This window comes from Castanea sativa, chromosome 2, assembly GCF_040712315.1.
Source record: "Castanea sativa cultivar Marrone di Chiusa Pesio chromosome 2, ASM4071231v1".
Classification (NCBI taxonomy): Eukaryota; Viridiplantae; Streptophyta; class Magnoliopsida; order Fagales; family Fagaceae; genus Castanea; species Castanea sativa.
The window spans coordinates 33,634,578-33,651,988 of record NC_134014.1 but is presented as its reverse complement, the minus strand read 5'-3'; the positions used below and the strand labels follow the sequence as shown (position 1 = coordinate 33,651,988).

General features: G+C 40.3%; 1 protein-coding gene across 1 annotated transcript; it reads right to left on the bottom strand.

The window, feature by feature from the left end:
• Nucleotides 1–13,035: 13,035 nt before the first annotated feature.
• Nucleotides 13,036–17,212, bottom strand: LOC142625246 (uncharacterized). Its single transcript, XM_075798934.1, has 2 exons — nt 16,811–17,212; nt 13,036–13,119 (listed from the first exon to the last, which is right to left on the bottom strand). The coding sequence occupies exons 1-2, from the start codon at nt 17,210–17,212 to the stop codon at nt 13,036–13,038; spliced, it is 486 nt and encodes a 161-aa protein (XP_075655049.1).
• Nucleotides 17,213–17,411: the final 199 nt, after the last annotated feature.

The following is a 17,411-nucleotide window of genomic DNA, read 5'->3' as shown; positions in this document are numbered from 1 at the left end:
GTTGGGTTCCACTATCCGGTTCAAGTCCCTCTATGCATCCACCCCTAATTCCTTTTATTTATTGGAACCGAAGGTTACGTAGGATCAGAATTTGCCGTGGGACCATCGGAGGTAGGACAGAAGAGTTGTCTCGGGGATAGGAGTAGCGGCGGGAGCCTCTTCAATCTCCTGTATTTCTAAGGGAAGCCAAACGTTCTCGGACTTCCTCAAATCCGAAGACCGGGGAACTCTGCTACGTTTAAAGCTTCCCCCCATACTTTTTGACGCATTCGCGGCATAAAGCCGCGAACTCCTCTGTCACCGCTCCTCGGTAGTGGCTACCCCTTCATCAAAACTTGCTCGCTTCGCGGCTTGAAGAGAGAGTTGGAAGGAACTGGCTTCTTCTTTCATCGGCGCCAATCGCTTCTTCGTATCCGAGCACTCCTTTTGAGCTTGGGAGAGCTCTTCATCTCTTGCATGAAGGAGCTTGCGCTGTCCTTCTATCTCGGGTCTTCATTGTCTTCAAGTTTGACTCGACCCCATTCTTCTCTCTCCTCGGCTCTGCTACCTCCGAGGTCGGCTTTTCGTTCTCGGCAAGGGGCCGTACCCAAGGACTTCTCGGTCTCCACCCTAATTTCGAGCTCAGCCCTGGCTACTTTCCGAGCGTCTTCAATAAACTTTTCAGCTACAAAGACCTCCTGAATAGCCTGTAAAAAAGCATGATGGAGTTAGGAATAACAAAAACCAATTTACTTATAAATATTGTTAAAAGGAGAAACACTTACCAGTGCTAAGTCTCTTTTTAGAGAGAGGAATAGTTGTGGTTGGCCCATCTTTTCCAAGGTCTCCATGTCCTTGGGCGGCGAAGAGGGCGTTCTAGGACCTCGGCCGGGTGGTGGGCGTGGCCTTGTTGAACTGCCCTTATACCGGACCGACAGAGATAGGAGCGCCGTCCGGCCTTAGATCGGGGGACCAAGTGGCCGGTGCTCGGTGCACTACGGCCTCATCCCCGATTTCCCCAAGTTCGGTGAACGGGCTCTACCCTTGCCTTTGTCCAGCTTCTGCTGCTGGGCCGGTGGGAGTTGTTGGCGTGGTTTCTTGGGGTCTTTAGTAATCGTCCCCTCATTATCTCCCTTCCTCTTCTTCTTGGGATCCTCGGCTGGTAGTTTTGGCTCAGCTAAAGGAGGAGGAGGAGGTAAGGCTGGGGGAACTTGGGACATCCCTGTTTTCTTCTTCTCTGCAACTTTGGCAGCCCTATTAGTGAGAAGACCCTCCATTCGTCCCATGCCTTCTACGGATTCGTCCTCGGGAAGGGCAACTACAAACCCTGCGATTCCAGAGGCCTCAGTGGCTTCTTCCTCCTCGTCGGAAAGTACCACGAACTGGTTTCCGCGAGGTCTCTCGGTGTCTTCAAGATGGAATTGGTCTATCTCGTCGTCAAGAGTGTGTGAAGAAGACACCTCCTCTTCTGGAACGACAGTTGTTTGTGAGTGTATGGCGAGGGGGACTGCTGCTATCGGCCGGTTGTACAAAATAGTGTCGTGAGCGTCCGGAGGTCACGGTCGTCCAAAAATGGGGCCGAGCTACGTTTATCCTCTTCCGTCTTCGGTCGCCGGCAATAATGGCGTCCTCTATCTCCTGAAAGTCTTTGGAAAGGGGGGTGTATCCTAGAATGAGATGAGCAGCCCGGAGTTGTAGGTCTGCACTAACGAATACCTCGGAGCGAAGTACTCGGTTTAGATCGGCAACGTTACAGTGACTTAGACGAGGACGCACGTGTTGCTTATCTGCAAAAAAGACATCAAACAAACAAACCTGGTCAGATTCACACAAATATTTAACGAATTTAAGTAAATACAAATACGCATTTCTGTGTGTGTGTTAGGAGAAGTTGTGTTGTGGGGAGATTAATCCTATGGTGTCGCACCTGGATCCCCCCACTGAACTGGGCAGTGGAGGCCGTCGTGCCAGTTCCCAGACACGATCAGGTAGTCGTCCTTCATGCCTTTGTTTGATTTGGGCAGACAGGAGATTAGCCTAACGGTGCTAGACCGAGATTTCATATAATAGCCTACCTTAGAGAGTTTGTGGGACTCATATAGGAACACGACATCGTGCCATGTGAGGTTTAAACTCATCTGCTCGTTTAGAGCATCTACACTACCTAAAACTCTAAAAACATTTGGAAGGCATTGGTCGGGGCACAACCGGTGGTTGCGAAGATACTCCCTCATTACGGGTTTCATTGGTAGGGTCATCCCACCCTCTATGAAGGCTATCATAGGAATGATAACCTCTCCCTCTTTCCTAGAACCAGCCACGGCTGTTGCACAGCAAGATTCTAACCCTACGTCGCTGGGAATATGGTATTTGGCTCTAAAGCCTTCCATCCCAGCGGCGGTATCAACTAGACACTTGAATCTTCCCATTACAAAGAGACGATAGACTAAACTTTAAAAGGGAGAGTGATTGTATTGGTAGCCGAGGACTGTATCCGAGGAGAAAAGGTCAAGACTAGAGAGAGCAAGAACTTACAAGGTTGAAGGTACGGGTTTCCACGTTTTTCTGCTGGTGAAGAATGATTGTTGTTGTTTTGATGGGATTGATCCCTGATGACTTAAATGAAGTCGCAGGTTCCCGAAGCGTCACGACGTGCGAAAAGGCGGCCTCGAAAATTATGTCTGTCCCGCCTAAAATTTCGTGGAGTGAGGAGAACCGTTGGATGCCCATCTCACCGTTGAGCGTGGGAGGCAAAGAGTAACTTACAGTAATAAATGCGCGCGTTTTCGAAAATGAAACCGCCAAGTGTCATCTTCTGGGACGCGAAACGATTTCCACACGTGTCGTCACTTATAAAATGTGGAGAGCAGGTTCTCGTCGGATCAAAACCCTATTTTTCTCCTCGGATGTCGAAAATTAGAGTTTTGAGGGGCTATTGTGTGGGGCAAAAGGATCCTGGTGGGAATGTGGGCCTTTTGGGCCTTGTTAAAGAAGGCCGACCTGACCCTGGGGTTAGAGATTGTTGGTGCTATGGGTCGGCCTATACGCCGAGGATCCTAGGATCCAGCCGAGGATGGTTTTCCCCTCGGACTGACATCAAAGAACCTGAGACTTCATGGTAAAGATTAGGGAATGATACGGTCAAGACCAACGGTTAAAGGGAGAGAACCCTTGAATGTCCTAGAAGCGCCGATGTTGGAAGAATATCAAAGGTAAAGGCTGCTACCTCCACATTAAAGACCCTGCAGTTACCACCCTGGCCGCATTAATGAGGAAGTGACACTTAAACAGTGGAAGGGAAACTTCTAGTTACTGTTCAAAGGCACTAAGAAAAGAAATATCTAGGCTAAGGGAGGAATTGGGGGGCAACACGTGGATAAAGTATTAAAAAGAGGAGTATTTAAGGAGGGACCGGGAACAGAAACAGGACGGAACTTTTTGTAACCTAAAAAGAAGAAGGAAAAAGAGAGAGATATAATATAAGAACAGCTTTCGGCTTACGTCCGAGGAGGTCTATTTACATTACTCCTTTTTGTCTCTAAGTACTTGGAATCTTTAGTTTGTCATTTCATCCTCATACACTTCTAACCTGGGTTTCAAGCCCACACTCTACAAATTCTTATTGTTTAAGGCTCATTGGGTCTGAGCCCATAACTATTCTTGGGTCCAGGTGCAATTGTGCACTTACATCAATAGTACTATTTTTTTTCTAAAAAAAAATAGTACTAACTTAAGAAGTTTAGAGATATAATAAAATGTCACAATATTTTCACAATACTAATTTAAAATTAATCTTTGTAAAATAAAATTTTATTAACACTTATCTTTTAAATGAGTTGTTCTAGTACCCATAATTTTTTCTCCACTACATACTCTATAACATCACAACTTTAAAAAATAATTTGTGTTCTTACTCATTATATTTTCTTCTACGTTGCATAACCAAACCCAAAAACTCTTTTTTCTTTTTTTTTCTTTCACTTTTTTCTCCTCCACATCTTTTGTTCATCCTTATCTCCTGATCTTCTTATCTTCAGTTCCTCCAGACACACCCACCCACCCACCCACCCACCCACACACACACACACACACACACACACCCACCCACCCACCCACCCACCCACACACACACACACAAATCAGAGAAGACGAACGAAGCAGAAGAAGAGGAAGAAGCAGAGAAGACGAAGAAGAAGACGGAGAAAGCAGAAGAAAAGGAAGAAGATTCACCCAGCGAAGTAGAGAGATGAGACGAGAGGAATGAAGGTCAGGGTAATTTGGTAATTTTCGGACTCGCCTAACGAATGGTTAAAAATTGCTGAACTTTTTATTTATGGACCTTCAGACCTCCATAAACGGATTGGGTGTTTTTTCCTTGGCTCAAAACGCAACTTTTACCCAAAAGTTGCGTTTTTGCTTCACCAAACGCCCAAAGCAACCCAACTTTTACATAAAGCTGCGTTTCAGCCCCTAAAAGCCCAACCAAATGGGCACTAAGCCTTCCGAACTTCGCTTTATGAATTTCCCACTTGTTTTATTGCTCTTTTAGATTTTTTGTACATAAGTACGATGGATGGATGATTAAAATAATTATTTATTTTAAAATTCTTGAAACTGATTTTAGTTAAAGTAACATTTTAAATTTCTTGAATTTGACTAATAATTTAAAAAAAAAAGTAAATTACCTTAATAAATACTGTATTAAATTACTTGTCATTTGTTTCATAAAAATAAAATAAAATAAAATAAAACTTGATAATGAATTATTCATATGGCAAAAATCATATATACAACTTGTGACACATTTGTTGATATAAAATAAATGGAAAAATCATTCCATATTTTTTGGCCTTAGACATTTTAGATATTACAAATTCAAATGTAAATATATCATTATGTTTACATCCATTGCTAAAATTTTCACCAATCATTTCCAAAACTTCTTGAACCTTTTCATTTTTGTACTGAGTACACATATAAGGCAATTATACCCCAATGTAGATAGATTAATGTCTATTTGGAAATAATTTATCTAATTTTTTTTGTTGAAAGCGTGTTAAAGTATATTTGTACCTTGAAAAAAAGTAATAAAAATAAGAAAATGTGAGGTTTTAAAAAGCTAATGCCAAGAGAATTTTTGAACAAAAATTCTCTTTTTTTTTGTCTCAACTTTTTTTTTGCCTATAATCTAACTTTTTTTTTTATTATAAATAAACTAGTTTTTAGTTTTTTTTTTTAACTCATTTAACATAAAATTACCAAAAACTATATCTTTTGAGAAATACTATGCAAATAAGCTACCAAAAATAAACAATTCTCAAACAAACACTCTCTTATCTGACATTTTATTTTTGGTAAATTGTAAATTACAACCCTAAAGTTTGGGGGTGATTGGATTTTACATCTTGAAATTTCAGAATTTGGATTTTACCTCATAAAGTTTGGTGATGATTCAATTTTACACCTTGATATTTCAGAATTTAGATTTTACCCCTATATTTTAGAAGTATTTGGATTTTACTCTCTAAAATTTTGGGTGTTTGGATTTTACGCCTTAAAGTTTCAAAATTTTTGGGTGCAAAATCCAAACAACCCTAAACTTTAGGGGGGTAAAATCCAAGTTCTAAAACGTAAGGATGTAAAATCCAAACACCCCAAATTTCAGGAAGTAAAATTCAAATTTTGAAACTTCAGGGCATACAATTTAATCACCCCAAAACTTTAGGGTGTAATTTACAATTTACTCATTCATTTAAAACATCATAAAGGGTCCTCTAATGCCATCTCATTAACCAATTCATAAGCTGAAGGCAAACAACCTTCTTGCAAAGTCCACGACCAATATGTTAAACCTAAAAGACGTCAGAGACACATTGCTGTTATTTAGCAAAGCAATCATACATTACAGCCTTGGCTTCATCAAACCATGCACTAGTCACATACCAATCAATTAAGGTATTGACAAGCACAAGATTTGGACCTGGCACTTTGTTAAACAATGCCCTTTCTTCATCAACTTGCCTCATTCTACGCATTCATGCATAGGAAGTCCATAAGTTATAGAATTAGGGGAGGAACCCCAAATAAGCATCCCATCAACCAACTTAGTTTGCCTCATGCATCCGATCAATTGAGCTTGCAAAGGCCATAGATCGACAAGAAATATTTTAGTCCGAAAGTTTCAATGCTTTCATTCACTCTATGATTCTTAGAAAGTGCACGTATCAGACTCTAGTATACTATTGAATGTTGGATAAATTTGAACAATTTACTTTTGTGATTAAGCAAAAAAAAACAACATATAGATCTAATTATAAGAAAAACACAAAAATATGTGATAGGCAAAAACAATAAATAGATATTGATAAGGGTAAAATTGTAGTCCAACCATGAAAGGGCGAAAGACGACGACGGCGTGATAAGGCCGTCAACATTGCCTATGACAGACGATCACATCATAGAGTCTACAGCTCCATACCGAGGTTGACGACCCTACCTTGGTGACGACACCAAAAGCTAACTGGAACAAGCTGAAGAGAATAAGCAAACCTCCGTCAAATCTAACATGGCCTTACTTGATCTCCATGTATCTGTGTATAAGGAGACATCTTGTGCTACACGCTTAACCCTAATCAAAAAGACTCCTACAAGGAAAGAACTCCGTGAGATACGCAAATTAAGGAGATTCACTACTATAAGAAAAGAACTTCTTAACCAAGGCATGAATGTCAACCCTACGCTACTATAAATACCCCAAAACCTTCATGAATCAAGGTACGCATAATTCACCCCTGCTCTGGCACTCTAGAGTTGTGAGAAAGAGATTTCTCTAACTTGACCGTCGGAGGGTATTTAGTTAGTACCACACCAATACTCCTCTTAAGGTTTTCAACTTTTGTGTTGTGCAGATTCTTGTCTAGGATACTTGAGGACCGTGTGGCTTACTGACAATTTTCGGCATCATTAGATATTATATATAAAAGAAGAAATCTGCAAGATAATTAAAAACTCATAGAAATGCTTGAATGATAAATGATACAAATCAAGTCTTGTGTTTAACACAATCTCGTTAAAGCAGATTTCGCCCCTCACACAATCTGTGATACTTTGAGACTCACGGACGTTTGCCTCCCAGGATAAAATAATCTACAACTTGGAGAATAAGCATACAAGGTCCATGCTCTGCGAACTAATCTATGTCTATTTTGCTTTCTTTGACTCAAACGCTAATGCACAAAATATTTTCTCTGGGAGAGTTTCTAAAAAAAATTGCTTTCATAAATTAGGGACTATGAACATATATGTTGCTGAACAAACACACTATTTCGGGAATAACTGTTGTATACAAACTTACTGACTCTAAAAATAAAATTATAAAATATTATTATTATTTGGACGAGATGGCCTAGTCCACACATGTCTAAAGCCCAACCCATTGTCCAACCCATAAACATATAAACTCATATTCTCTATCATTTCCTACGTAGGACTCAAGGGTTTTCACTACTTCAATATTATGTTCAAGTAGACACATTAGGAGTCAATTTCTTATTTGCTCCATAATATTTTTCTAACACCGAATTCCGTACACGCCAACTTCTTGCCATGTCCCTAATTAGAGAGAACGCAGAATCCACCACATTAACAAACAAAGTGATTTTATCGCATCACCACGTCAAATGTGTAAACAGTAGGAGAAAGAAAAACCCTTACTCAACGTGTCATAGAAAACATTGGTGCAACCTTGGAACAATTTTCAGCCACAACATATCCAATACAACACTATAAGATTAAAAACTTGGTTCACAAGAATAAACACCCCTTATATCCAAAAGCAACCTAGTTGCTTTCTTGGGAGAACTAGTTGTCCCATAATACATAATCAAAAGGAAAAGGGCCTCTCTAAAGACAATCCCTTCTTCTTTCATCTGCATCAACAACCTATGTATATATTTGATATGCCTACATCATTGGAGATATTCAAATGGGCAAGGCCCATATTGCCATTCATTTGATGTATGCTACGCATTGATAGATAAGCTTGGGTAGCCATAAGCCATGGGGCTAACAAGCAACTTCCTAAGCTCTTTGAGATGGAAAGGTTTAAGCAACTAGCCTGCCCCACTTAACCAAATAACAAAACAATGTGTTTCAAACAAAGATTGTAGCTTTTGGGTAACTTCGGTTAAAAACAAAAAAAAAAAATTGATCTTTTCAACATTACTCCCAATGGTTAACTCAGAATTTTCATAAAGCAACCCAATAGTTAGAGATTTGGAGTATCTATAAAGCAAAATGGTCGTGATCCTTAAGCAAAATTGAATTTTTTTTTTCAATGAAATGAATCATTTTAATCATTTGAGCTGTAATGACATCTATTACCTAGAGAGCAAAGAGGGAGAAAACCATGGACATGGCTGACCACAGTGAAAATTGAGGTGATGCAGACCATAAAATCCTACAGATGTCCACTATATTGAAGAAATCTAGAAATTTGGACCGTCAGCCAGAGAGCTCCAATTCAATACAAATAACCGGTAATCTCGGGTTATTTTCATGGTTCTTGGGGATTAGGAATTGCATGATGAAATTCATCAAATCCAAAGGAATGTATTATGTTGAACTTGTCATGCTATAAATCTCAACTCAAACTCACAAGACAATCTTGAGAAATAGTAGTAATATGTTTCCAACATAATTGATGAGTTGATCTACAATTGATTTGGTGGTTAAATAAGAATGACAAATAATCTTTTGAACAACCACATTTGTTTGAAATCCTAGTTCACAAGAATATTTTCTTTTTCAATTGGTTTACTGAGGGTAGCTAAAGGATTTGACAAATCCCCAAAATCTTTTTTTATCAATAAAAATATAAATAATAATCTATCCTTTTTTTTCGGTAAGCACAAAGACACCACTCAACTTAAAACCTGAAATCTATGACTTTAGGTCCAACTATGCTATATTAACAACACGCTTATATCTTTTTTGTATATGTATATATATGATTTCATTCACACATATATACCCAACATATATATAAGTGAGATATAAGTGAGCACCAAACTATAAATTTAAAATGTCACTTTTCTTTTGTAAGGTGATTGGAAGCTACTAAGGACTCAATTCAACCCATACCTAGCCCTACAACATTTGAGGAGCAACATTTGGGGAGTGTAGTGGCCTAGTAGGCATGATATTATATAAATAGTAATTATTGTTGCACGCACTTCAGCTAAAATTATGTTTTGAATACACAATTTTAGTTATAATTGTGAAATGGTGTTCACAATTATAGCTGAAATTTTGTTTTTATTTCACACTTATTGTAGACGACTAAATTTTTTAGTTCGAAATAAATCAAACAAGTAAAATAGTTTCACAAATACAAATTTGTATTGATAAATGTGTGGTACAATTCTCTGTAATTACAAAGGAGTGATCCTCTGATTCGATCTCCTTGAAAGATTTATTGATTGGAATTGTGGTAATGTGATTTTGATTTGAACATAAGATATTCTTCAATTTGGCTGAGGAATGGATCGAAGATCTTTGAAACGGAATTACAATGAATCTCTGGCTATGAGCTTGTTAGAAATTCTTTGTTCTTCGTGTTCTTCGTGTGTTCTTCGTGTTCTTCGTGTGTTCTTCGTGTTTGAAGGTTTGTGGTGGAAGTTCTTCGGTGCTTTAGAGGCTTGATTCCGTAGAGCTTCGTTGATTTATGGTCTGTTGAGGTTTTTGGAGGCTTTTGAGCTTGATTCCAGTGAACTTTGAGATCTGGACGAGTAGTTTGGATGATTTTGCTTCGAATGTTGTTTGTATTCGAGGTTGAAGTTCTTGAATTTCTTGGAGGCTTTGAGGTTTGATCCTGGTAGAGCTTCTGGGTTTCTGAACTCAAGATATCTTCTTCCTTCTCTCTGTTCTCTCTGTTGTCTCCCCTTCAATGTCTTGGGGAGGCTTCTATTTATAAGAGTTTAGGGGTAGGTGAGCGACACGTGGCGGAGTCTGATTGGTGACACTTGTCACAGCTTGATTGGTCCGCTTATGTCATCGCTTACACGTGCTGAGTGCTTGTGTCACTGCTTACACGTGCGAGGCTGCCTGTGTCATCGCTTACACCTGCTGATGCAGTTTCATGCCTTCATTTCAATGACACTTGGTGAATTTCTACTGGTTTCTAAATAGTGATGGCAAAACCTAGCAGCAGTACGTGGCGCTTTGTAATTGGTTGTATTTTGTGGACTTTGGTAGTATGATGTGTCAGCTTGTGATAGGTCGGGAATTTTCCCTTTCTACAAATGCCCCCTCGAGACTCGTTCATGCACACAGTTTTTTTTAGAGTGTGGTGAATGAATGAGTCTTGAAAGAAAGTGGATTCCTTTTTATACTTGACTCTTCTAGTGAAATAGCTGAAGGTGGTGGAGCTTTTAGCAGGATGAAGTAATTGCAGAAGAGTAGACCCACCCATATGAAAGGTTTTGATGAGACTGAGAAGGGGTCTGCCCGTATTTGAATGTACTCGTGTGACCGAGCTTTCTGAGCAAAGGTTAAGTCAAAGTAATTTCAGAAGAGTATTCAATGGTACTTGGAGTGGGTTGGTGGGGCTGAAAGTTATTTGCAAGAAGTTGGATGTACTTGCAAGATTGAAACATTTCGGTAGATGTTAAGCTGAGGTAATTTCGGAAGAGTATTTTGGATTGTTGGTGGCGATCACAGGGTGTTGAAGATGGAGAAGAGGTGAGAATGTTGGCATACAGCATGCAGAGCTCTGGAGCTAGCCTCTTATTTTTGAGGACTTCTGGTGAAGTTATATCTGAAGGGTATACTTCGGGTCACAGAGAGAACATGTGGGAGTGTGGTCGAATGTGCTTGCGTTATCGCATCACTCTGGTTAAGTTGAGGTAATTTCAGAAGGGATTTTGGGCATGTTGTTGTTGATGGTGAAAGAAGATGGTGATGAAGCGAAGTGAATGGGTGAGACATATGACACCATGGCCCTGACCCTGCATGTTGGGGACTCTCTGGCGTAGATGTCTCTGGGAAGTACACCTTCGGATGTGGGACTGGCTGCATGCTGAATGATGTCCGTCAACAAGTCGTTGAATGCGCCTGTGTAACTGGACCATACTAACGGACATTAAGTTGAAGTAATTTCAGAAGTATATTTTCTGAAATTCTTCAAGCTGATCTTAAGTTGGAGTAATTCCAGAAAGTGTGTTTTGTGGTACCGGCAATGATGACCTTTGGACCCCATAATGGCGGAAACATGGGATGAGGCTTTGGTAACCCTTCACCTAAACCAAAGGCTAATTTCTGATGAGCTGGTACCTTGGAGGTCATCACAAGTGTTGGATGGGAGACAATTTGTAGGATACCCCAACACTTCTTACCATCTTCACTTGATGCATTTTTATTGGGAAAGCATAACAAATGAAAGATGGAGCTAACTTGTGATCCTGGTTTTAGAAACCAGCCAAGCTGCTGTTTGTTCTGAACCACCGCTTCTATTGGGAGACCAAACAGTTGAAGAGAGACTACGGAAGCCCTGGTCTTAGGAACGGGTGTCTCTGCTGGACTTGGATTTCCTGGTGAACCAAATCCAAGAAAGCATGGAACAACGATGCCGACCTTGTTATGAATAACTCTATGAACAAACGTGGTCATTATGTGAGGAAACAAAATTTGTTTGAATCTTAAAATAGTGATGATGTTGTGAGAAGGGTTGCTACTGAACCATGAAGGGGTTGAATTCAAACTGATCATGAAGTGATCTTGGTTGCTTGGTATTGAGAATGACGAGACCATAGTGAGAACTGGCTGTGAGAAGGAGGATTTGAAAATTTGAAAGAAGCAAATTTTCATTTCATAACTCAGTGTATGTGTTTTTTTTTTCTTGATGGACTTAGCGAATCCGGCCCTTCTATTTATAGCGAAGAGATGAAGAATGGTAGTTGGGTAGTTAAGAATGGCGGATGAGACTTCTCGGTCGGAATGGTGGATGAGAATGGTAGACGCCGAATGGGAACGGTGGATGAGAATGGTAGGCGCCGAATGGGAACGTTAGGTTGGAGACTGGTAGGCACCGACGAAAATAATAGGTTGAAGCAGTGACCCAATGTAATTTCAATTTTGAGACATACTTGTGAGAGTTCGTCTGTTTTGGGAGCCTTGATCAAGTCTGGAGGATAATTTTGAGGGAATCCAGACCAAATGGATGGATCTCAAATTTTGATCTTGAGAGCTTAAATTTTGGACACCGCTAGTACTTTGGAGAAGCGGATGTAGTCTCTAAGTTCAAAACAAATACCAAAATCAAAATCTTTGCGAAAACCTGATAGGACAAGTTTTGCTTGACCATCTTGATCTTCGGTCAAAGTTTACATCAAAGCCCATAGTTGTAGAATCACACTATTTTGAGCAATTTTGGATTCTAAAATGAATAAATAGACCCCAAAATTGGAAAGTACGCGAAAAATTGAGCAAGACAGGTCAATCTTAAAAATTTTGACTTTTGGTCAAAATTTGTGCAAAAGTCAATTTTTTTAGAAATTGGACTGTTGTGCAATTTTCGAGCCTCGATTGAAGAAACAGACCCCAAAATTGGAAAGTACGCGAAAAATTGAGTGGGACAGGTCCGTTTTGAAAATTTTGACTTTTTGGTCAAAGTCAAAGTCTTAATTTGTCAAAGTTTTTTTTTTTTTTTTTTTTCCCAGTCGGTCCGATCCGGGTCGGGTTTTCGGGTTGAACCAGGTCGGTATGATGATGTCATCCATGACGTCAGCGACCTGGGGCGCGTGTCACGCGTGGCGCGTGCAAGCGCGTGAGAGACTGCCGGCACGTGGGAGCGCGTGTGATCATCTAGCGGCGCGTGGGAGCGCGTGCAACTGACGCTGGGCTTGCCGGACCTTCTGGCGGCACGTGGAGGCGCGTGGCTCATCGTTTGGGCTTGAAATTTTCACATATTGCAGTTATAAGGCTGTAGAAGACTGCTATATGGTCGGTTTTGTGAAATTGTGCATAGATTTGCACAGTTTTGAATAAGAAACCCGCGGGTCACTGAGAATTTGTGGCGGCGCGTGGCCGGGTATCTGGGCCAGTAACTTTCAGGTTTGCCGGATCGAAGGCTGTAGAAGACTCCTGTGGTGTCAGATTTGTGAAATAAGGTCTGTATTTTCACAAACTTGGACGAGAAAGTCGTGGGTCTTTGTTGGACTTATGGCTTTCTTTTTTTCTCTGGTCTAATTTTGTGGTGGCCGCCCTGATAGGATGCAGAAATTCTGGTGGCGGCCCTGACAGGATGAAGACATTATGGTGGCCGCTGAATGTTGATCTTTGGGTCATCTTTGTCAGAGAACTTTGAAAATTTGGAAGAGAAGCAGCATTGTTGGACTCCTCCTCTTTTTTTTGTCTGTTTATCCCAGAAATTTTTCTATATAAAGCCATACGGGCATACATACATTTATTCAAAGTGTAATCTTCTGAATAAAAGTGTAGAGATCTTTTTTTTTTTTTTTTAAATTCATTATTTATTTGTTATTATTATTAAAATTTTCACTGATTTTTTTTTTTTTTTTTTAGGGAATCATGATGCTTTATTTCAAGGATTCGAAGATTGGGCAAGAACCAGCCTTCAGTCTTCTTCTCCAGCTTTTAAGATTTTTTTTTTTTTTTTTTTATCCTTTGTTTAGCCATGCAATGAGATTTTCTTCTGACTTTGCTTTTTTGTTGTTGCTTGTTTTTGTTTTGCAGCTCAGTTTCCTTGATCTTTGGGTTTTGATATCAAACTTCACGCTGACGTTCTCATAGAAGTGTTTGCCTTCATTTGGTGACTTTGTATTTCATTGATAGCAACGTTGCAAGAGCGTATGCCTTCATGTTGTAACATTCTTTTCTTGCATCAACAATCTTTTAGTGATATTCGTCTTTGCAACGACGTTTCCATGAGAATATTCAGCTAGACAATAATGCTATCGCCCATAAAGCTACGTCAACACTTCATTTGCACAGAAGCCATGCCAACATTCATCTTTGCCATGAAGCTATGTCAACACTTCATTTGCATCGAAGCTGGGCCAATAGTTTATCTATATTGAAGTCGTGCCGACATCCATTTTTGTCATGCAGTCGTGTCAACACTCCATTTGCACAGAAGCCATGCCAACATTCATTTTTGCCATGAAACTACGTCAACACTTCATTTGCACAGAAGCTATGCCAACATTCATTTTTGCCATGAAGCTACGTCAACACTTCATTTGCACAGAAGCTATGCCAACATTCATCTTTGCCATGAAGCTACGTCAACACTTCATTTGCACAGAAGCTATGCCAACATTCATCTTTGCCATGAAGTCGTGTCAACACTCCATTTGCACAGAAGCTATGCCAACATTCATCTTTGCCATGAAGCTACGTCAACACTTAATTTGCACAGAAGCTATGCCAACATTCATCTTTGCCATGAAGTCGTGTCAGCACTCCATTTGCACAGAAGCTGTACTAATATTGGCCTTTATAATGAAGCTTGAAGTTTCAAGAAGCTCCCATCAAGACTTTGAGGATGCAAAGAGATGCCAATAAAACCTTGAAGATGTGAGAAGAATGCTGTCATGATTTTGACATTGCACGAACATGCCCTTAGAGGAGAGATGATGCAACATCAACTTCAGATGTTGGAGGAAGGTGACGTTGTCCAGATTTTAGAGACATGATGTGAAGCAACACCACTCAGAAGGGAGATGATGTGGTTCAAATTTCAGAGTTGTGAAGGGGCACATCCTAGAAGAGAGACAATATAGCCTAGACTTGAAAGGTACAAAAAAGATGCCCCCAGGAGATAAGTGATGCAAAGTATACTTCAGAGATGTGGGAATATGTCCACAAAAGATGAGCAATGCCATGCAGACTCCATTCCTTGCAACAGAGGTTGAAGATTTTATTTTACTCCACAACCGAGAATCAAGTTATCATTATTTCAAGGAAAGCTACGTAACACCAATTCTTTGCAGCTATCACTTTCTACCACAATGATCTTTGAACATCATATAGTGAGCAATTGATTGATCTTAAGCGACGCCTTGTCAATCAAAGGGTTCTTGAAAGCATGTTGACGACCTTTGGACAAACTCTTCAAGCTAAACTGGCAGTCCTTCTTCTTTTTATGTGACTGAACTTAGTGAAAAGTACTAAGCTGCCTACGTACCCTGGAGAGGGATCAAGTCATTTACGTAGTTCAAACAAAATTTTTTTTTTTGATGATTTTTTTTTTTTTTTCTTTTGCTTTGTTTTTGATGATTTTTTTTTTCTTTGTTTTTCTTTTGTTTTATTTTTATTTATTTTTTTTTTTTGTTTACAAAAAGGGAGGGCTCACGTGTGTAATCCTTGCCCTACACCCCACGGCATTTCATGGGTACCAATTGTGCAATAGTGGGTATCACCTCTAATCGAACCAGAGACCTTGGCCTCAAGGGTGACATAGGCATCCAACCACTACGCCACACTCACAAATGGTGACATAAAGTGGGATTAATTTCTCCTTATTTGTGCACTTTCAAAGATAATGGGAAAACATCATGTACCCTTATAGTGCTGCAGTGGGTAGTTTAAGCTCTTACCGAGGAGCAATTCTTGATTTTCAAGCATAGAAGCGTTTGAGGAACTTCCCATTGATGGGGCCGATCCTTACACCCTCTTGGTCAATCAACTTGTAAGCTCCATTAGTGTAGACTTCTTGTACAACATAAGGTCCATCCCATTTCGAGGTGAACTTACCGCCTGTACGATGAGTCATGATGATAGGTCTTCGAACAGCGAGGACTAAGTCACCAACTTGGAATGATCGTGGTTTAACTTTTTTATTGAATGCGCTTGACAAACGGGCTTGATAGCACTCAAGGCGTTGTTGGGCCTCGAGCCTTTTCTCATCCAGTGCCTCCAACTCTTGCAACCTAAGCTTGGCATTTTCCTCTTCAGTTAATCCTTCTTGAATGGCAATCCGTAGTGATGGGATCTGGCGTTCTAAGGGAAGGATAGCTTCTACTCCATAAACGAGAGAATACGGGGTTGCTTGAGTAGGCATTCGAAATGTTGTTCGATATGCCCATAATGCTTCTCCAATTCTTTCATGCCAGTCTCGCTTAGTTTTGGATACCACTTTCTTTAACAAACTACCAAGAGTTTTGTTAAAGGCTTCGGCTAATCCATTCGCTGGGGCATTGTACATAGAAGAATTGTAATGTTTGAATGCAAATTTCTCGCACAACTCTGTCATCAACCTATTCTGAAACGGTTTGCCATTATCGGTTATGATATATCGAGGGACACCATACCGATAGATCAAGTGAGTTCGGATAAAATTGACCACCGTCTCTTTCTTTACTTCCCTAAGAGGCACAGCTTCTGCCCATTTCGAGAAGTAATCAGTTGTAGCCAAGATGTACAAATGGCCGCCAGATGATTTTGGTAATGGTCCTATTGCGTCAAGCCCCCATGCATCAAAAGGCCAAGAAGCTACAGTTGGGTGTAGAGGTTCTGGTGGTTGATGGATGAAGTTTGCATGATATTGACAAGCTTCGCACTTCTTAGCATACTCCATGGAATCTTGCACCATCGTAGGCCAATAGTAACCCATTCGCTTGATCCTATAGTGTAACTTAGGACCTGATTGGTGTGCACCACATATTCCAGAATGAGCTTCTTCTAAGGCTTGTTTAGCCTCTTCCTCTCCTAAGCAACGGAGAAACAAACCATCAAATGAACGGCGGAAGAGAGTTTCTTTATAGTAAATAAATCGAGCAGCCCTTCGCCGAACTTCAGTCTTGTGGCGTACATCATCCGGGAGTCTTCCATGTTGAAGGTACTCAATGATTGTTTGTCGCCAATCTTCATTTTCGACAAGGCATACAGAGATGACGTTGGCTTGCTTTTCTTCTTTTTCTTCTTCAATCACGGAAGGCACCACCCACCTTTGGGAAACAGCAACTTTGGCTGTCTCTTCTTGAGATAATGCTAAGGTGGTAGCCAAATTGGCTAAAGCATCGGCCTGTCTATTCTCCTTCCTCGGTATATGCTCCAATGTAATTGCCTCAAAATTTGCGAGCAACTTCTTCGCATATTTGCAATAAGGGACAAGGTCCTCTTTCTTGACATCATCTTGCTCCAAGGTTTGGTTGATAATTAATTTGGAATCCCCAAAGACTTCGAGATGCGATATGCCAATTTCAATGGCCATTTGTAGACCAATGATCAATGCTTGATATTCGGCTACATTGTTGGAGCAAAGTTCACTTAATGAGAACGAATATAGAAGTATTTGTCGTTGTGGAGAAACAAACACTACACCTGCCCCCGCTCCTTCTTGACGTGCGGCCCATCGAAAAACATCATCCATGGTGGCATTACATCAATGTAAAACACATCCTCCTCTGGGA